Source organism: Taurulus bubalis, assembly GCF_910589615.1.
Source record: "Taurulus bubalis genome assembly, chromosome: 6".
In the NCBI taxonomy this organism is placed as follows: Eukaryota; Metazoa; Chordata; class Actinopteri; order Perciformes; family Cottidae; genus Taurulus; species Taurulus bubalis.
The window spans coordinates 10,589,678-10,611,399 of NC_136594.1; the positions used below are offsets into that span (position 1 = coordinate 10,589,678).

Consider the following 21,722-nt stretch of genomic DNA (forward strand, 5'->3'; position numbering starts at 1 on the left):
ACTTAACCCCCCTTTTCTTTGTAATTGATACCTGATGGTGGAATAATAATTTCTTCATATTTTTTTTTCCTGCTTTTTGCATTCACTAAGCAGATTTGTGCCTGTGCTGTTGGATAGTGTTGAATTACAAGAGGTTTGAAGGAGGACATTGCACTTACAACCTCTCCATGGAGATACTATGACTTAAAAAAAAATAAAAAAAATGTTTGGTGGATACAGAAGTTAAAGAATACAAAATACATCATGTTTAAAGGTGCACTTCCTACTTCTCTCCTCTTCATACACACAGTTGAAAACAAGTTGAATTATCTTCTCTTGCAAGTGAAGTCCCAAACCAAAACATTGTTGCGTGTTTGCTAAGTGGTTTTACTACCACCGGATGATTTGCGTTACATTTATTTGTGAGTTTTGTTTGGCAGGGGAGAGTCACAAGTGTTTGTGTGTTTGTCGTGTTGTTAGCGGTTAGGCTTCTTGTCATGTGTGTGCCATAAATAAAAGACTCCCCTGGCTAATGTAACCCACATGTTTTGGGATTTTCTTTTGTTCCCATCTCCCTCTTAGCTCAGCATTTGTTTTCGGGGAGGATTCAGATGGCACACACGACTCTCAACTTTTTGTGAGGTCATTCCATATTTAATTTGTATATCAAAAGCAGTCGTGGACTTCCTTGTTACTCACGTGCGGTTCCCATTACTTCGCTACCTCACCACTGAGCAGAGGCACAACTGGTTACGGATGACCTCTCTCAGAACATCTAGACACACAGTCATACCCAGACATGAGTATTAGACTGATAAATCCCTGTTTGGTTGGATTTTGTCTCAATTCAACATAAATTAGTAATTTCACATGCCGTATCGGACCAAATTTAAGATGACCCCGACCATGACACTACTCCCCTTTTTCCAACATCTGCTCGTCCTATTGGGAATGTTTCCCTGACATACTGTAAGGAGAGGAGAGTGCTCGATCTTATTCTCATGCTACTCATTTGAAAAAAAAAAAAGTGTAGCATGCCCAACTGCTTAATTTTTTTCAGACTGTCCTTTTAAGGTTAAATTGTGTGACAAGTCAGTCTTGGCTGCACGACAGACAGTTCGGTCCCAAGCTTTGGAATGTATTTCCTACTTGGTGACACAACAAGTTACGTAAGCCAACACAACCCTGTCTCCTAGAAATGACAGCTAAACAGCAAATATGTTTTTAAGGAGACGTAATGCCGGCCACTGAATTTATCAGAAAAATGTTCACTTTTAGTTTTCTGCCAAAATATCCGGTCTTGCAGTACTATGTCAGCTTATAGCGATTCTTGTATTATTAGCTTTTGTATGCTTATGTTTATGCGCTAGAAGTACTTGAGTGAGGTTAGGGAAAGTGTGCAGCAACTTCACATTAAACCGAAATCAAGAATCACACCTTTCCTAAACTTAATCAAAGTGTTTTTGTTGCCCAAGCCAAGCCACAGCCAGGATTCAGACTGGATTCAAAGTTCTGCTCTTTGTACGTTGGCCAACGACCTCGAAAGCGCCCCTATATTTTCTAATATATAAATGTCAATTTTAAGCGAGCAGAAACTCCCGTAGCTTAAAGCAGGCCACATAAACACTTTAGGCATGACTAACTCTAAAAGAAACAGTAAGAATCAGAAGAAACGTATTAACCCAGCAGCATTAAAGCTACAAACAACCCATAATGCGGCACTCGCTGTCCTCAAATATAATACAACCCTCACATTATCAAATGTAATTTCGACCAAAAAATGTCTGCTTTTCGAGTCACTACAGTCAATTTTCCTGGTGCTGTATTTCCTGCCAGTATTTTGCCCCACCACAACACAAACAGCAATCCTCAAGCAAACAGTTATGGAGGTCACCATAACAACCACTGACTTTACACTCTTTTTTTCATCTGGGCCTTAGCAAAAGGAGAAAGTGTTTCAGTGAGTGTCAAAGAGAGCAGAAAGCTAAAAGAGGTAAAGATCTATTAGTGAGGTCAGAAGGGGGAAAAAAAAATCAGAGGGCTGTGAGACAAGAAGAGTAAAAACAGAATAATGAGAGACGGAGGGATGGGAAGTTAGCAAAGAGAGGAGAAGGACTTTGTCGAACTCTCATGCGCTGAGTTTGGTGCAGATTGGGTTGGCGGCGGCGGCGGCGGTGGTGGTGGTGGTGGTGGTGGTGGGGGCCTTTACAATGGGGGCGCTGGCAGGGTTGCCACAGCAGCGTTCCGGATGGGCAGGCGGTCTCCTCTCAGGGGGTGCGGGGGGACGTGGGGCTGTCAGGGAGCCTGGCAGGTAGAGACACAACGCCCTGTGACTGGGGGCGAGCACGGGTCAGTGAGAGAGGACAGGAGAGAGGGGATGGAGGCAGCGGAGGGGCGAGGTGGAGGCCTGTCTGATGAGGTGAGGAGAGAGAGAGGGTAGAAGGGGAGGGAGACACGAGGGAAGTAAATGAGGGCGGAAGAGCAGAAGAACTAGAGATGATTAGAAGAGAATTATCCAAGTGTGAGTGTGCATGAATATGGAGTTAGAGGAGGAAATAAGAGGGAGAAAAAGTAATAGACAAGTGACGGAACTGAACCGCTTCTTTTAGGTCTTCTTCTTCTCGCACAATATCCCTCCACCTTCAGGCTCATACGCTATATAACGCTTTCCCCTGATGCTCCACACCTTTACTGGGGTTTCACATGGTGAAGAATGAAGAGCAGCATCTACGGATGCGAGCAAGACTAAACCAGAATGTAAACAATGCGGATATTCATTTTGTCTTCTCTGAAATGTTCTGCCATGTTTAAGATCTTCCTCTCAAGTCCTGGTGGGATCTGGAGTCAAGTTACAGAACTCCAGACATTCAGAGATGCAGAAATGAACTTTAACTCCATTCCACTGTGCAGTAAAATTGTCTCCATCATAATGCCCACCTCCTATTGATGTCAGAATCCCACTGTGGGGTTCAGGGTGTTTGGGTTAAAGTTAAATTTACTCACACTTTAGCTGTACAACTTAGTGGGAAAATCAGGATTCCATAGTGGAGAGGTCTTAAAAGTTTTGGTGAGTAAAGTTTGTGGAGTCCATGTTGGATGGACTGGCAATACGCAAAAAGAAAATGCACTCAGGAAATCCAACAAGTCAAAAATATCTTCGGAGATTTCTATATTTTGCTTCGTACTGTAAATACTGCCAGTAAAATTAAATCACTGAAAGGCACTTTTACTAAGGCTGTTGTTATTTTATGGGGATTTATAACAAACTGAAACAAATATTGTAGTTATTTGCAGGCTGTACATTGAGAAGCTACCTTCTTCAAGTAAACAATTAAGTTGAACAATCAATTGTGGACAACAATTCCAAGTATTCACTGCTTCTGATTTTTGCTGGCCTAATATTGTCATACTAATAATTTAGATGTTTTGGGGTTTTAGACTCTTTGGCTCTGGTTTCTTGTGTGATGTGATCTTTAATAATTTCCTTTATAAAAGAAACGATTGTTCCAATAATTGAGAAAATAATGTTGTAACTTGTTTTATTACATTATTTACTCTTATTTTGAAGAGCATGGACACAGGAAGTGCTTTTACTTTTGAAGGCAGAAAGTACAATGTTACGTGCTTGTTGATGCTACTAATTTGAATGTTTCAAAGTGCAATAGAGTGTGCAGTAAAAGTAAAGTAAGGGAGGCCGACAGGTTGCTGTTGGATTTGCTGTAATTTGGTGAAAGAACAATGATATGGTCAGCTTGTTGCCTGCAGGGTCAGAGGTGTGTGTGTGTGTGTGTGTGTGTGTGTGTGTGTGTGTGTGTGTGTGTGTGTGTGTGTGTGTGTGTGTGTGTGTGTGTGTGTGTGTGTGTGTGTGTGTCGTTTGTGCGTTTGTGTGCGCGTGGCTAGAAAGTATCCGTGTTATAAAACTGTACTTTTGTCTCCTAACCTCATGAGTGGAGTCTTCACCTCTTGTCATAAAAAAACATCATGTGGAGCACTTTATACACAACATGTGTCATTAGGTCATGAATTGCCAAATAGGCATAAGCAGATTGTGCTCTCTAAGCCATTAACCCTCGTTACCACAGATACAGTTAAAATAGTGTAAATAACTCGTAAGTCTTGAGGAAAAAGCTCTGCCGCTGTCTTTTCTTCTCCCTCAGGTTTTCTCACAAAGGTGCATTTATTATTGGAGGCCAGATTGCAGTGATCAGTGACACAGTCAATCACGTGGCTCTCTATCGTTCCTCTAAGTCTAAGACCTCTCGGTGCCCCCGACTGTCTCTCTGTGTCTTTCTCCCCGTCTCTCTCTCTGCTGTTATCACAAGTGGAGGGCTGTTCCTGCCCGTGTCATATGATGTCTTGTGGCCCTTTAGTGGTAGCAGAACAGTGACAGTTCTATCCCTGTGCCATCTGATCGACACGCCATTCCTTGTCACATGCAGACTGTGAACTCTAGATGTTCCTTTCGCCTTGCAACCCAAAGTGAACCAGTGTTCTTTGGCCGCGTTCGAGAAGCAGCCTCCTCAGCGAAGAGAAACTCACTCAACCTTTTTCTACTGGCCTTAATCATTTGTTTCTGCGGCACATAATCACCATCACTGCGCAAATTATGTTGTTCCACTCTCTTCTCTCTCTGCCCTCTGCTTCTGTCCTCGATTTGCCGTTGTTTTTACTGTGTAAAAGGCCAATTTCAGTTGGATTTTGCTCAGTTGTGATTTCTTTCCATGAAAAATGACCCCGCCCCTCCCCTGTAAAAAAAACAAAGAAGTCAAAGCACAGAAAAAGAACACAGAAGTCAAGCATCTTAATAATAATTTGTCATGATGTTTGCATCTGTTTTGAACTCATTGTTGTTTGCTTGAATGGGTTTTCTCACTTTACATAGATAATGAAAAGTAAGGTACTTTACCTCTCAAGACTTAAGAGCGTGTGGGGAATTGGTTCTCTTGAGAACAGTCTAACAACTCAGCGCGGTCGCACATAATTTCTGGGCTATTTGACCCATTAGATGTCAAAGTTTGGGAAACAAACAGGTGGTGCTAAGAGGTTTGATGGGTAGAATAATGTGCGCTAAGTGACGGAAGGGGCCTTCTGAAGCACACTTGTAGCTCACAGGAAAAGAAGTGCAACATCTCTTTAAGCATGAATCTGTATACAACTTGTATAAGAAAATACTTCACCCACAAAATGAGCACTTGCTTATCAATTACTCGCCGCGTGTTGCCTTGAGTTCTTGAAGAAAACTCAGTTTTTCTGGCTGCCTCCACGAAGGAAAAAAGAATTGAAAACTGAATAAATCCTTGATGAATTGAAGTAAACGGAGTCCAAGTTTAACAACGGCTAAATTATATTAAAAATGTGTTTAAAACTCCCACACAGCTCGTGCAGTATAATCTAAGTCTCATTTATTGAGTCGTGTTCTTCCCACACACATGCATTTTAGCAAAAATGTTACTCTTTACAACACTGGCACCACGATCATGAGGAACCATTTCCTGCACGCATGAGAGGGCTCTTCATGAATTTAAGGTAACAGACAGTAAGCAATTGATATACAATCCATTATTTACTCTCTGTAAGGCTATTCCTTTGAGTGACGCATATATTACATCCATTTACACCAATTTAACACAAATATCTTGTATTATATTATTACGATTGTTAAAAATCAAAGTTTAAAGATTCATCATCATATGCCCAGAGGAGAAGTTATCATTCTGTACACAGTATACAGACCTCGTTGTATGCTATAATCAGATTTTAAAACATGTTTCCTGTCCTGCGTTTTGCTTACAGGCAATATAAATAATACTTTAAAAAACGTTAGAACAAGAGAATACAAACAGAAGAAACATTGTCAAGCAAAGAACCAAAATGTACGAAGGGAAGGAAGGAACGAAGAAAGGAAGGAAGGAAGGATTTACTAATCAACTCCATTTAATTTCCCCGAATGCGAGGTGAAAAATATTTGTATTTCATTATTTCACAAAGACTATAGTGGTGGTCATTTCAGATGATTATTTTTAATAAAAATCATTGAAAAAAAAGAAAATCTCAAATATTCATTCAGTGCACAATTGATTATTCAACATACTGGAGGCTTACTTTTGTCAAAGCATCGAGTACTCGGATCATGCAGCATGTTTGCTGAGCATTACACTGCACAATTCTTACAGACAGTCTGACAGTTTCTTGTCCCCTTATTGTAAAGATGTATTGATCTTTTTGAATCAAAAATATTTTAATATTTGGACGAATGTGCAGTGCGTTTGTCTTCAACAGAATCAAATCAAATGAACTGACTCATAGTTGAAATAGCTACCTCTTTTCACATATCTGCTCCTTACAGAGGCATGGAATAATCTCACAGAGATTTCTGCATATAGGTAACATATTCCTCGAATTCTGACTCTGTAAATGTAGGCTTCGCTCTGCAACTCTTCAATCTTGACAATCCCCTTCTGACTCCTTGGATTGTAGGATTGTGCCCCAGACTGAACGTGTGAGTCGCTGGGGAATAAGGATGCTGTGGCGGAGCTTTAACCTCATGCACACACTTGTATTGATCCATACAAGCCTCAGTGACTATCGCTGCAGAGCGGACCCGCCCTCTGTCATACAGGGCTCCACCCTGTCACTGGTCCCAGGCTGCTCAGAAGGACTACAGCACATCCCACCATCACACACCAGTATCCAACCCACACTGGGGCTAACACACTGCCACCAACCCTGACCTCCCCTCTTCCCCCCCACACCTTTTCCCTTTCCCTCTTTCTCTACCTCACTTTTCCTCTAATGAGTTGCAACACTGATAACGAGCCTGATGATCTTCCATTGATTCGGCTATCACTTGCTTGTCTGGTAATTGATCCGTAGCTGAGCCTCTAGTTAATTATATGGGTTTCGACATGGACCCCTGCCCCGGGGGGAATTCTCAAGTCCTGCGCAATAATAGTTTTAATAAAGGAGCCTGCGAATCTCCTGCATCAATTTTTTTCCCTACCCTCATTCTTGCTTCCTATAGCGTTTTGTATCTGTCTATTTTCTTCTTCCTTCCTGTTTCCCTTTTAAAATCTCCATCTCCCTGTATTTTTACTTCTGTGTCTCTTTCTCGTTTCCTGTCATCACGGCCATTACCATCAGTAGAGGCGGGGGAGGGGGAGAGGGAGAGAAAGAGGCAGCCTGAGCAATATTGGCAGAGTCCATTCCTCCCTGCCACAAATAACAGCCATTAACCAGCCAGGTCAGAAGCTGAGCCACCAGCTTGACTTAAAACACTGAGTGCCACTCGAAGAAACCCACAGACTCGCACATTTACAGACGAGAGGGAGGAGGCGAGAGAGAGAGAGAGAGAGAGAGAGAGAGAGAGGAAGGGGAGGAAGCGGGAGCTGGATAACAAAAAGAAACCTCAGCTGTTCGATTGTCACTTAATATAATTAGTCTAAGCCTCATGCATTACCTTTTTCAATAAGTTGCTAAGAGCGGCGTGTGCAGTACATGGACAGGAGGTGACACACTACGCCTTTTACGACAAGGCTGCTTGTGGCTTCTGACAAGGCCACTAGGCAAAAGATATATGAAGAATAGAAAAGGAGAGGGAGAGGAGACAGCAAGGTAAAGAGATCTAGAAGTGTAGAACATTTTGAGACAAAAGCAAAGGAATAAGACGTAGGCATGCAGGAGGAAGACGTAAATTGAGCTTTAGACGAAGAAACAATTGCACATTTTCAAAGTGGTATAGGACACACACTGTATACTTTTCTCTCACAAATCCCTTGAAAATCACAGTACCGGTGTGTTAATCTCAGCAAAGGTTAACAGTATACTGCCATTAGTACATCGTACAAAAGGCTTTTAACAGAAAACTAAGCACCTGTCTCCAGCAATTTGCCACAAAATGTGAAGTGACTTAATATATCCGAAGCCATTTAATGTAGAGCCGGGGCGAGAAGTTCTCTCTCTGTTGCTCTCTCTTTTGTTCCTCGGCAGCGGAGAGATCACAGTGACATCTCCCTCTCGCTGCGGACGGAGGCACCTGGTCTGTCATTTCTCTAATGATGGTGGGGTGAAGAGACGGGGAGGAGAGGAGGAGATGGGAGATTTAAAGGGAAGCGGAGGAAAGGAGGTGGGGGGGGATGTCTTCATTGTTTGAGACATGTCCTAGCTGTGTCAAAGGAAGCATAGATCTCCTTCCTCTTTTTTTTCTTTTTTAGTTTTATCCTCCTGTGTGTCTTTTTCTCCATGTCTACCTCCCTTTACTCCTCCATCCTTCATTTTATTCCCTTACCTTTGCGGCTGTGGGGACCAATTTGGCTAAAATGGAACCTCTTCCTCATTTTTTTCTTAATTAAAATCTGAGAGCCTCCGCAGGGGGGGTTGTTCCCGTGTGTGTGTGTGTGTGTGTGTGTGTGTGTGTGTGTGTGTGTGTGTTCATATGCATGCTGGTGGCAGATTGCCTGCGTTCCATTAGTCTTTCATTAGAGTGGGAGAAAATCAAACAAAGGCACCAGATTTTTTTTTTTGCGATAAAGCAAAGTCTATTGACATTTTCTTGTTTATTTTTGTTTGTTTATTTTTGATTGCTGTTAAGCCTATTTTCACTAGTTATTACAGAACCTTTCTGTTGAATACAATACTGTTTTTTCTCCATTTTAAACAAAGAAAAGAAATACTTGATAACATCTGCAACGGTGATGATTTTTGTTCAAGATATATATTTATATTTTTTTCTCCAAAGTAAAATGCTCTTTTGCTGCTAAGCATCGTATGTGTGTGTGTTTGTTTCTGTCTGTGTGTGTGTGTGTGTGTGTGTGTGGCGGGATGGTCCCTCTGGGGAAGTAAGTTGCTCTGAGACGTGCCGGCCGCTGGAAGCGCAAATGGTAATAAGGCAGGGGGACAAACGCTCCCCCCACCTTCTCTTCTCTTTTCCTGCTCTGCGATGGCGCTTGCCCCCACCTTTCTCCCCCTAGCAGAGGAGGGGTGTGTGTGTGAGAGAGAGTGTGTGTGTGTGTAAGTGTGTGTGAGGAAGCGTGCAGCGCGATGTCACTGAGCATCTCAGAGTGGAGCGGCACAGTTGACTCAGTTGCGCCTGCACCGGCCCGACACACACACACACACACACAAACACACACGCTCGCTCTTCGCTCGCTCGCTCGCTCGCTCTCACATGCTCTCGCTCTCTCGCGCGCACACACACAGGCGCTCAGTCCAGTTCCTCAGCGGCTGCTGCGGAGTACAGAGGAATCAGAAAGAGAGCGAGGGAGAGAGGGAAAGAGAGAGGACAGGCAGCACACGGACGTCGAGAGAGAGGGACACGATCTCAGAGAGAGAGAGAGAGAGAGAGAGAGAGAGAGAGAGAAAGAGAGAGAGAAGCGCGAGCAGGGATAGCGGGTGTCTCACTCCCACACCTCATCTTCACTTTGCTGGGACAGGCACAGAATTGATGGTAAGAGACTTTCATGCATTTTATGGACTCGTGCCTGAGCTGTATGGCGCTTTTCATGGGACTTTTTTTTCTATTTAGATTATCTTTTTGTTGTTGTTTACTTTTGTTTATTTATTATTTTACATTTTTAAACACAGATTTTGTGTGAAGGTGTTTCACATTTAGTTTCAATCGGTTTCAATATAGTATACATTTTATATTTAAGCCTTACTCATGACATGAGAAAAAAATACATATTACACCATTTTTTTCTTTTTTTACTCTTATGTTCATGTGTTCAGTGCTGATGGCAGCTTCCAGGTTATTCAACTTTTTTCTCCCCTACTTCTTTTGCAATGTCTTTAATATTAGAGGTCTTATGCGTGCATGCATGGAGGGCAGTGTGTTGGATTGTGTGTGTTTGCATGTAGGTGTCCGCATTTATGTTGAGTCCATGTCCAAGTACACAATGACTGACAGATGGATTAGAGCGAAAACTGAGGCCACGGGCAACATCTAATTCCCATAACCCCCCTCTTTTTTTATTTTACTCCATTCTTGCTCTCCTTCTCATCAACCCCCCTCCTTACCTCCATCCTTCTCCTCATCCTCATCCTTCCTCACCTCCAGTTCTCCGCTCATCTTGCCCTGTCCAAGACGGGGCCCCCCCCCGAGGAAATTCACTGCGAGCCCTCTTTTCTTTCCATCTTCATGAGAATTAACTCCACACACACTCCTCTGCCACCAGAGCTGCCAAGAAACCTCACACACACACATCTACTCCCTCAACTCTCCTCTCACTGTTATCCTTCTGGTGGAGCAGGACAGCGCGATACAAAAAAAAAGAAGCAACACAAACCCAAAGAACCCACCTTCACTGACTTTTTTTTCTTCTTCTTCTTCTCTCCTCCTTCACACCCCCTGCCCTCCCTTTCTGTCTCTCCCTCTCTCGGTCTAAGTCCAAGGAGGCAGACTTGGATGTGAGAGGCAGTGAGTGCGACGACACGGTCCCACAAGAGCCCAGCACAGATCCGGAGCCGCCCAGGCCGTCTCCAGCTAAGGCTAACGGACCCACCGCCACCGCTGGCGCTTGCACGAGCATCCCCTCCAGTAGCCACAGTAGCAGCAGCGGCGGCAGCAGCAGAAGAAGTGGTCTGGGTGGCATTAGCATCGTTAGCAGCAGCGCTGAGGGAGCAGGCGAAAGCTCCATGCAGTTCAGCACCAGACCGCCTAGTGCTGAGCAGCCGGGCTTCATGGGGACATGGCAGCCGCAGGGCACTGACAGCAACCTCCTCTACAGAATGTCCCAGCAGGTACGTCAGCTCAGCCTCACCCCTTCATCCTCTCCCTCACGGCCTCCTCTCCCAGTCACTCGCTTCACATTTGCAGCCGAGGACTAAACTTTTGTGTTTCTTCTCTTGGTGTATGTTCAGACGTTGGCTGTTGTGATTCTTACTTGGTCTGTGAGTTGAGAAGAGAGTGTGTGTGTGTGTGTGTGTGTGTGTGTGTGTGTGTGTGTGTGTGTGTGTGTGTGTGTGTGTGTGTGTGTGTGTGTGTGTGTGTGTTTGTGTAATCTAGGGGTTAATGGGGGGTGGGGTTGTGGGCAATGTTTTGTTATTTGACATTCCAAAATAAGAATCCAATTGCATTTTTGCAACTTTTTCACACTTATGGAACACATCAGATTGGATGTTGTGTCTCGGTCTTTATGTTGTTGTGCCACATACACAGTGTTTTCATTCATGTATGCTCGCTCTGTGTATGTGTGTGTGTGCGTGTGTGTGTTTGTGTGTGTGTGTGTGTGTGTGTGTGTATGTGTGTGTGTGTGTTGTTTTTATTTTTTACTAATCAATGCATGAGTCCTTTTCTGCCCCATCAAAAAACCTAAAAATCCCATATTTTGTGTATTTGTAAAAAACACACATTTTAATGCAAAATATGCAGAATATCAGATGGGCCGAATTCATTTATTTCAGCATTTGATGGATTATCCCATGTCCGGATTCGTTACATACATGCTTAAGTCTCCGTAATTGGTCCATGAGCGGTGTGGAGTTTAAAAGCAAGCAATATCAGTGTTTTGGTAACCCCAGTGCCGATAAAGACTCGGGAAGGGGCTCCCCTCTGGGACCGGCTAATTGACTTCATGTGGCCGAGGCAGGAAGCCCCTCGCGCGGCTACAGAACAGCAGAGGAGCCGCGAATGAAAACAGGCTCGTCTGGAAAAGTAATGATGATAACAGATCGCCTCCACCGGCCGAGGGAAAGTCCACAATTCCTCCCGACATTTCTCGCCTGTTTCCGTGGATGTTACACTGAATTTCTCTCTTTGTTTATTTGCTTTTTTTTTAATTATTGTTATTATTTTTAAAGTTAGAGTTATTTTTAAGGGACGGGGGATTTGGGGGTTTCGTGGGATAAATGTCAGGTAAGGAGAGGGGAGAGGAGTTTGTACAAGTGTGTGTGTGTGTGTGTGTGTGTGTGTGTGTGTGTGTGTGTGTGTGTATGTGTGCGTGCGCGCGCGCGCGTGTGCGCGTGTGTTTGTGTGTGTCCGTTCGCGCGCACGTGTGTGAGGGGGAGACATAGATAGAGGACGGTTGTTAGGGTGCAGTTAATCATAGCGGGACCTGCAGGCTCTCCGTACCATACACACGCTGTTACACACGCAGACCGCAGCGGCTCTTGCGCAACAGCCGCGGCTCTGCTTGTAAAGGATGAGGAACTTATTCACTTATTCGTCACTTTGACGATAAATATAGTTAAAAAAAAAATGTAATCCCAGAGGTGTAATCCTGAAGGTGAAGCAGCTGTGTTGATATTAACATATCCCTATGTGAGTTATCAAATATCACATTTCTGAAAGCACCTTTTCCGATATTGTTGTGTTGTTTCTCAATGAACTAGACGCGTCTCTGCCTTTCTCTCATCATAACATACCAAACAATACATGTCTTTTAATCCATCGCATCCCTGCACTTTTCATTCAAATCGTATTTTTTTTTTATTTTTACAAATCCCTGTCCTTACATTGTCCTGATGAAACGATCCCACAAAGTATTGCTAAGTGGAGCGGAAGAGCCGCGCAGAGAGGAGAGTGCTCCTCTCCTCTCGCTTCCCGGTGTGAAGCAGGTGGATGGGCCCCTGCCTCATCATCTGCTGGGACCCCGTGTTTGCATCCCCAATCCTCTTTACAAATGCGCACCGTTGTTTCAATATAATCAGCCGAGGGACTCGCTGTTATTTATCCTTCCTCGCACCACTTAGAAGACATCTTCCCATGTTTAGTAGGCATGACATAAATCCTCCGAAGGAAGCCTGTTCCTTGACAGACTCGCCTTCTTGGAATCTAACCGATAATGACTTTGTGTTTGCCGAGGTTGGCGCACCCTGGGGTGTTGGAGGAGAGAGGTGCGGTATGGGCTTGTGTTTCTACATCTTCACTTTCTCTCCCTTAAAGATCAACTATAGGTGGCACGCGGTATTTTATCGTGGTTAGGCCGAATTATATTTCTATCTGATCGATGGAGACGCGAACCAGCTGCGCGCATGCAGTGCGTTTAGGAGAGACGCGGCATGGAGACGAGCAGGCATCAATAAGCCCGAACAGTTGGTAATACTTTGGACATTTCTTGTAAAACATACACACACACACAAGGCAAGAGTTTTGCAAATTGAAAATGTAATGCAAGTATTTTTCCTTCTACGAGTGAAATGACATAAATAAGGCCATGGTTTACAGCAGGTGTCTGAGCATGTCGGTGCATAACACATCAGTGACCGATGAAAGTAAAGAAAGTAGAACAAAGATTCTAACTATCACATTGGTAATCAGGAGAGCTGGTGTTTTTTGTCTTTGATGTGTTTTTATAACACAATCAATCAACCCAAAAAAACAGCACCTGTCTGCTTCAGCGTGAATAAAAATAAAAATAGATAACAATTCGAGAACGAATTCCACCTCAGAATTTATTGATTTCCTTTTTGATTGATTCCTGAATACATTGCATGTTCTTATATTTTATAATTAAGTCCTGATTTTGAACAATTTCAGTATTAAATTAATGTATCTCCATATTCACGTTTCAAAAAAAAAAAATCTTCCCCCCCCCCCGAATATTTCGCTAGAGGGGATACTGTTACATTGGGAGCAACACATAAAACATAAATATGAATTAAATCAGTTTTATTATGTTTTATTTAGTTAAAATTGCATATTGATAATCTATCTGCATGCAATCGCATTTTATTATTGCGTTTTTTTTTTAACTAACGAAATTAACAACAGTCGCGATTATGGCACAGCTGCAAGCCAATAATTTACACCTTCCATAAGAGGCCTTAATAGGCTTTAAATCTTCTCTTTCCTATGACACATAGCAGGAGACTCTCAACCTTCATAATCCACGCGATTGTCAACAGGAAACAACACGAACTGCATGCAATTTAAATGAAATCAATGAAATGGATTCGATAAATACTGCCTGTTTTCCCAGCTTCCTAATGTTCAGAAATTGGTGCACATTTTACAAAACAATGCAAGAGGGAACTTTCATAATTGTTTTTATAGAGGGAAAAAAATACAAACATTAATTAGGAGTGGAATCATTTCCCAGGCATTACGGAGTGATAATATTTGGAGCCTTAATTGACCCGCTGCTGTACATGCGTGGCTATGAATATCGACCCTTGCAAGTTAAAAACCCCGGAGTTAAGTGATGCTGCGAGCATAATTGGTTCATCAGGGATAATTCCTCCACAATGCAGCAGCCGCATGCTGCGTCTCTTCTTAGATTCATATTTTCTTCTCCGCTTCAAGTCGGAGGAACGAAGGAACAGTACGAGGATTAGAGAAGCTCGTAAAAAAGTGCTATAAACTCCACCTGAGGATCTGGTGTTGCCATCCAGGCTCACTGGGGAGAGAGAGAGAGCGAGAGAGAGATATAGAGCGAGAGAGAGAGAGAGAGAGAGAGAGAGAGAACGAGAGAGAGAGAGCAAAAATAATGCATTCCAGCTAAAACTATCTCTAAAATAGCCCTTTCCTTTCTTTTTTTACAAGCCTTAACGCGGCTTCCTTTGAAGTGCGACAGGTCGACTCTGGGCCGAGACCTGGAAGAGGTGCAGCGGCCACAGCAGTCTGCTGCGTCTCGCATCCACGTATCAATACCAGGGGTTACAATGTGGAAATATGAATTAGAAACAAATACAGAATTTTAAAGAATAATAATATTTAGGATAATACGAATTTAAATACAACTATGATAATGAAAGTTTTCTTGCATTTGTTTATTTTAAGTTTTTGCATTCTTTCATACATTTCACATGCATTTGGCCAATTTCTAAAAATGTTCTTTGAATTGGAAAGCCCCACAAGCCTGTAGGATTGTCCTTTCTCTCACATCGTGCATTTGCAAATTTAAGATCCTGAAAAAGAAAACTTTAATAAACTATAATTAAAAACTGTATAGGCCTGTAACAAAAATCCTATTTATATATTTTAGTCGGTGATGTCATTTTTTCTCTCCACCTAAGTGAAAAGAAAAACTGTGATTAGTTAAAAATATCTGTTTTTATTAAATAAACAAATTGTTCATGTAAATATGCTCGCTCTATTGGTTATACAAAAAAAACCTACCCTCTGAATTTCTCAAATCTGGCTTCGGTTCTTCCATTTCATTTTTTCTTTAATATTTTCTGGTGTATTCATGTTGTGTGTCATATTAAAACTTTTAGTTTGCACCAATTTTACAATTGATTTAATATTTTGCAGTGCAGCCTGTGCAATCCTGTGTTAAACCTCTGCATGCTGTTAGCTGTGAGGACATGATGACAGACGTACTAGTGGAATAACATGCTCTGCTTTGTTATGTCTGACTGAAGAAATGAGGTTGATATTATCCTCTTCAGTGCAGATCACAGAACGCGCTAATCTGCCTATTAACACAGTGATACACTTACAGTGGTGAATGTGTGTGTGTGTGTGTGTGTGTGACCCGGTTGTTTTACACAGTGGGGTACAGGCGTGTTGCATATGTGGTGCACATGCATTGCTTCTTGCCATTGTGTGTGACTGCAGAGGCAGTGATTTGATACATATGTGTAGAATTATCCACAGTCAGTGAATGTGTATGTGTGTCGTTACACTCAACTGTTATTATTTCCATGTCTGTCTTTGATGGGTCGTTGCACACAGAGCATATGGATGCCTATACGTACATGTATCTGGTGTCAAACGTGCATGTGTGTGCTCTGACACTGAAGTTATGTATGTGCATGTGTGCGTTAGGCGTGTATGTCTGTGCTTTCGCCATTTATTTTTCTGAGTGGGTGGCTAAATACTCATATGCCATGTGAGTGTGTGCGTGCGGGAGAGCGCGAGAGAGAGAGAGAGAGAGAGAGAGAGAGAGAGTGTGTGTGTGTGTGTGTGTGTGTGTGTGTGTGTTTCTGTGTGTTGGCTCCGTCTCCATGTGTGTGTGGGTGCGAGGTGAAGTGTCTCTTGGCTGGCCTTGGCTGGAGAGCTGGAGGAGAGCAGAGGTGAAAGAGGAGATTTGCAGAAAAGACATGCACCACTTCCCCCATTACTACTTTTTCTTTTTCTTCTTCTTCTACTATGTCTTTGTGTCTCACTGCCTCTTCTTCTCTCCCTCTCTTTTCCTTATACTCTTCTTACTCCCCACACCTCACCCCCTCTTTTTCTCGACTATCTTTTTCCGACCTAAAACGCCACTTGCTAAATCAGAGTGTTTTATGAGAAGGGGCTCTTGACATTGAACGTGTGTAACAATGGGCCACGTTGGGCGTGAGGATTACCGCTTTTAATAAGACGCAAGGACAAGTGTCAGAAGGAGCACAATGTTTCTTCAATAAGAGGAAGTGGCTGGGTGTGCCTCTCAATCAGCCTGATTTAAGGAGGTTTAAAGCTACTTCTTCACCAGAACAGATCCAACCTGCAGTAGTGGTGCCTCACTGTAAAGTTATGGCTCTTACATTGTTTAATGCAATTATTGCACTCTAACTGGCCTTTTTTTAGAGGGTCCAAATAATATAAGCAGCACTGAGAAAGGCCACTGTGGCATCCAGTCAGCGGGCATCTCTCTCTCTCTCTCTCTCTCTCTCTCTCTCTCTCTCTCTCTCTCTCTGTCTTTTTGCATATGCAGCAATGATAATGTGAGTGTTTCCTGAAGGCAGCATTATTTCTACAAGAGAGAGCACAGAAATGGGAGAATAAGATTGAGTGGGAAGGTGACTGCAGCTACTTGTCTATTTACTGTGTGTGTGTGTGTGTGTGTGTGTGTGTGTGTGTGTGTACTATTAAGAAGCCATCTAGTTTGACGGAGTAGGAGGATGTACAAGGTCCCATTCATGCTGTGGTCCCCACTATATTTACCCAGGCACCAACCAGGGAGATATGACGTCCACAACATTTTTACTTTGAACTTGTTTCAATGGGCTTTTTTAATTTTCTATTTTTTTTTTTGCTTGCATTACCTAACATGTCCTTTCATTTGTATCAAAATCTGAAGATATATTTATATGAATTGTTTTCTTGTTATGCCGTTTGATAAACGTTTTTCCGTTCCATCCACGGTACACGTTAACAGTACATTTCTAAGTGGATAAAAATCAATATCCATGATTTTATTTCCATATTTTTTGTCAGACTGTTGAGGAAATCCGTCAATAAGACTCCTCATGCAGACACCCCCATTTTCCTTTTTTTTATCCTCACCATCTCTTACTATTATAGCCGGAAAAAAAGTACTCTTCTATTTTTATAGTACATGCATTGATCTTGCCCCCCAAAAAAATCTGCCTCGCACATGGCCGTGATCATGTGTGTCCCGGGTCATTCAGTAACCTCTGTAGCCGCGTAGTAATGCCCTGCAGGACAAGCGTTATGGGTAAGCACCGACCCTGACTCTGTGTGCGAGACCTGGGGCATCCAGCGATCAATAAGCATCATATGAGCATCACTCACGGGTTCTATGTCAGCTGTTTCCTGTTTTTTCCTGAGGAGACGGCCGCCTCACAACTATAGTGAATGCCTGAATAATGGGGAGGATACAGAACGTAGAGAAACTATCATGGAAGTCAAAAGGCTTTCTATGTCATAAGTCTAGCAGGGCAGCGTGTTGTGCGATTTGCGTGTGTGTGTGTGTGTGTGTGCATGAGGAACGATAGAAATGCAAAGCCATCTCCTCTGCTCTTATCAGAGGGCTGATTGGTGAAATCTACTATGTTTGAGTCTTGTGTGGGTATGTAAAAGGAGAGAAATACAATATTGTTGTTCTTTATTTACTGTTATTATGTGAGCTGCTTTTACAAAATAATCAATAAAGTAGTGGGAATGTGAATAGAAATCTTAACATGTAACATTAAGGAGATTCATGTGGTATTTAAGGCAGTAAACATAGTGTTGAATATAGTGTTCAGTGTGCCAGTGGCATGTGAGGTTTAATAAACTCAGCCATGGCATTTGATTAGACCCTTACTGCACTGAAAAAAATGAGTTTACAAATACAACAAATATATAGTAATTATATGGAAAGGTGTGCAAAGTATTTGAATAATTTTTTTTGAAGAATCGTTGGATATATTTTAATTGATCAAATATATATATATATGTATTTTTGTTTTGTTCTCTCACAACTGTTGTTTTCCATTTCCCTGCTGATGGCTGTTTAAGCAACTGGACGACATTCTTTTCACTCTCTTTTTCCTTTTTTCCTTTTCTACATTTTTCCTTTCAAAAGTGGGCCGTTGGATATTTGTCTTTGGGTAGTTTCCTGCAGTGGGGAGAAGTCGCCGGTGTGAAGAGGAAGTGTGTGTGTGTTTGAAGGGCCAGTCGCTCAGGATGTCACCACCCCGCCACTGGCTAATGAGGGGGACAGAAGCACAGGGCCAGGGCAACACACACACACACACACACACACAGTGACACACTCTGACACACTCTGACACGGCAAGAATGCAGCAGCTGTCACCAAGGTCCAGGCAGTTATGAAAAGGTTGAAGTATAATTGTGCCTTCTGTGTGTGTGTGTGCATGTGTGTGAAGTGACAGTACCAGGGGTCACGGGGGTGTTGAGAACTGGGAGGGGCTCATCTTGGCTTTGGTAGCCCAGGGATCGCCACCGGCAGCGAGGATCATCACACATATTGACTCAAGTGAAAAGAGAAGGAGCGAGTCGGAGGAAATATGTGTATATATATATATTGCTGTAGTATTTTAAGACATGACCAGATGGCAGAGACATTGTTGTCAGAGGCTGTTCTTTCCCGTCCTGTATCCAGAGGAAGGTGACATTAGGTGTGACCTGTGCTAAGTGACAGGAACTTGGGCATACTTTCACCGCGGCTTCTCCCTTTTCCTGTTATTCCTCAACTCCTGTTATTTTGTTTTCCTTGGAGCCACGCCAGTACAACGGGCAAATCAAACAGCCTACTATTTTTACATCTGTCTTAAGGACCCCTGTCTGCTCACTCTGCCTGCCAATTTGCCCCATCAGCAGTGGCAGCGAAGACGAGCTCTCAAGGCACTGAGTCTTTCATTTTTCTGTTGGCAGTGTGGCTAATGCTGTCACTGTTATTTGAAAAAGCACTCAGGGTGAATTGCTATTATTATTGTGAAAACCATCATCATCATCATCAGGCTTATTTATGGTTATAGATAATTATGGTAATTTTGTTCAGGGCTCACAGTTGACTCCATCTCCTTCCGCTGCTAATCCGACGTGTACTGTTGCGTGTGTGTTGGTCTGTACTGTACATTTTCGATGTGCTGGCAAATTACCAAAGTTGTTGTTCAGAGAAAATGGTTTTTCGACAGGTAACAGTGATTTTCACGTCTGCAGTTCACATGTGAGGAGAGGCGAACTTGTGTGTGCGCACAGGCAAGAATAAATGTGTTACATCTCTTAATGCATAGGTTGAACTCTGTGGCTTATGTGTTTCTGTGTGTGAAGGCGAGAGAGGCCTTTCTCCCCACTTTCTGTTTCATTCCCTGTACTATTCTCTGTTCTGTTCTGTCTCCAGCTTACCATGGAGATTTGATTGCTAGAGGCCCAGGGAGGATTTTAGGGAGGTTCTGGAGAAGGGAGGCTAGTGGTACAGGCTGTGGTAGGCTTGAAGCCAACGTACACACACGCACACGCACACGCACACACACACACACATAAGATATTCAGTCCAGACTTAGATACATGCTTTCACACACTCCTAATATGCCTTTTCTTTATACTTATTCAAGTGTAAATTGCTTCCTCTCTATGCTGTCATTTTAACCCTATGAAAAAACTTGAGTCTAAACTCATTAGCTACTTTTTGTTGTGAGTAAAGTGTTAAGGCAACATGTGTAAGCGTTTGTTTGTGCTCTCTGCTGACTTTGTAAAGATGTTTGCGCTGTTGGATTAATAACATTTAATGGCCACTGTTAAATGCAGCTGCCTTGGCATCCCACAGCTCGTGTTTTTCTGGCAAACTGACACTCTGGGTGGCTTTTTATTTGTGTGTGTGTGTGTGTGTGTGTGTGTGTGTGTGTGTGTGTGTGTGTGTGTGTATATATACGCAGTGCAAATGAAATACCACAGTGTGTGTGTGGCCTGGATGGGAGAGGCATTGTGTGTGTTGTCACTAAGCATACCTGTTAACACTGCTGAATCCAAACTCTCTGCATGTGAGCTGATCGCATATCGAGCAGCATTCCGTTTCACTTTCTAACAATCTATAATATCAATTAAGTCACAAATGATCTAATTAGCCTACTGTGATTCACATCAATTGGTCTGACCCGGTATCCGTGGCAACCAGCCGCCCGGGGGAGGTCTACCATGCGTGACCTCTGGCCCCGCGCATTGTCGGCCGTCCACCTCTTGTGACATCCATTGTGCGATTGAAGTGACGGCTTCAGTCTTTCAGAACGCGACAAAGTGAGAATTCTTGTAAAGAAAAAAGCTGTTTTTCTGTGTGTGTGTTAAAAGATGTATTTTGTGTTGTTGGGACTGACACACACACACACACACACACGCACACACTTGCTTCCTCTATGTTGATGTTTTCCTTGTAAATGGCTTGAGCCGCTTCTTCCATTGTCGGGAAACGCACTCAGCGATAAGTGCTTTGTTGGAGCAACGTTCGCAGCATGATGCGTGTGACTCTGACTGGCATTTAATATTTCATGGCATTTAATCCATTTGATATGTTTCCTCCAAATACCCCAAAAAACAAACATACAAATCTGGAGCTTTTGTTTCCCTTATCCAGGCCATTACTTCACAGCTTGTTGATCAGTTTAGATTTGTAAAGGGTGGCAACATGGGATTTATCACCCAGATTTACAGACATTTTTCTGCACGGCCATAAAACTGATCAATTTAGCATCTTGATTGTTGCTAAAACGGGGCCTCATGAGGGCAAAGGTGATCCTATGAGCCCAATCAATGGGTGACCAGATATAACTCAATAACATAAATAAGACACGTATCATAAACAAATGGCTGCGCGATTTATCGCAGTAAAACGTTGAAATGAGAGCACTTAAAGAGCAGCCAAGTTTACAGGATGTAGCAGCAAAGAAAGATAGCGCATTATGACAAAGAAGAGCAAGAGGAGCCGGCAGCTTGTGCATCAGTCAGAAGGTGAGGAGGAGGCTCTCTTTGAGATCAATTGGTAATAGGCTGAAGTCACAGAGGCGATTAGAGGCGTCGACTTGCCTGTGTTGTAAATGCTGTCAGATCTGTTAAAGGAAGCCTAATACCTCTCAGGTTGAAAGCTGTAATAACATCAACAGTAACTGGATCCGCGGGGAAGTGCAAGTGAGTCTGCGTGAGTGGAAAAGGAACGAGAGGAAGACGAAAGTGTTTCATTGTGTGTGTAACGTCTAGGTGTGTTTGTGTGTCTGTGTGTTAATGCGCGGTGTAGAGCAGCGGCAGCACGCACAAAGGCGAGAGCCGCGGGGTTGCTCCTGGCATTTTTTCGGCCACCAGATGCCTGTCACTGCTTTCACGGGGAGAGCAGGAGATGAGGACAAAGAGGAGGGAGGGGAGGCAAAAGGGGTTTGGGGGGCTGCACCGCTGTTCAAATCATGTCACGTAGCGCTAATTCATCCAGCCTCATTAGAGAGAGGGAAGGGACCAGAGGGCCTCTCTTAGGACAGGGCCCGGGCTCAAACACACACACACACACACACACACACGCAGATATATGCATATACTCATTGTCTCAGTTTTTCTCTGGCACATACTTACACACAGATGCAATTTCTCTCTTCCTTACACACACACACACACACACACACACACACACACACACACACACACACACACACAC

At 43.1% G+C, this 21,722-nt stretch overlaps 1 protein-coding gene across 1 annotated transcript in view; it reads left to right on the forward strand.

The window, feature by feature from the left end:
- bnc2 (basonuclin zinc finger protein 2) overlaps window positions 1-21,722 on the forward strand; it is a gene marked incomplete at its 3' end in the record, with an annotated part of 149,481 nt that overhangs the window by 52,224 nt on the left and 75,535 nt on the right. The window contains exon 2 of the mRNA XM_079220181.1: window positions 10,360-10,713. Within this exon, the coding sequence (XP_079076307.1) occupies window positions 10,360-10,713 (354 nt within the window). The remainder of the gene's footprint in view (window positions 1-10,359; window positions 10,714-21,722) is intronic.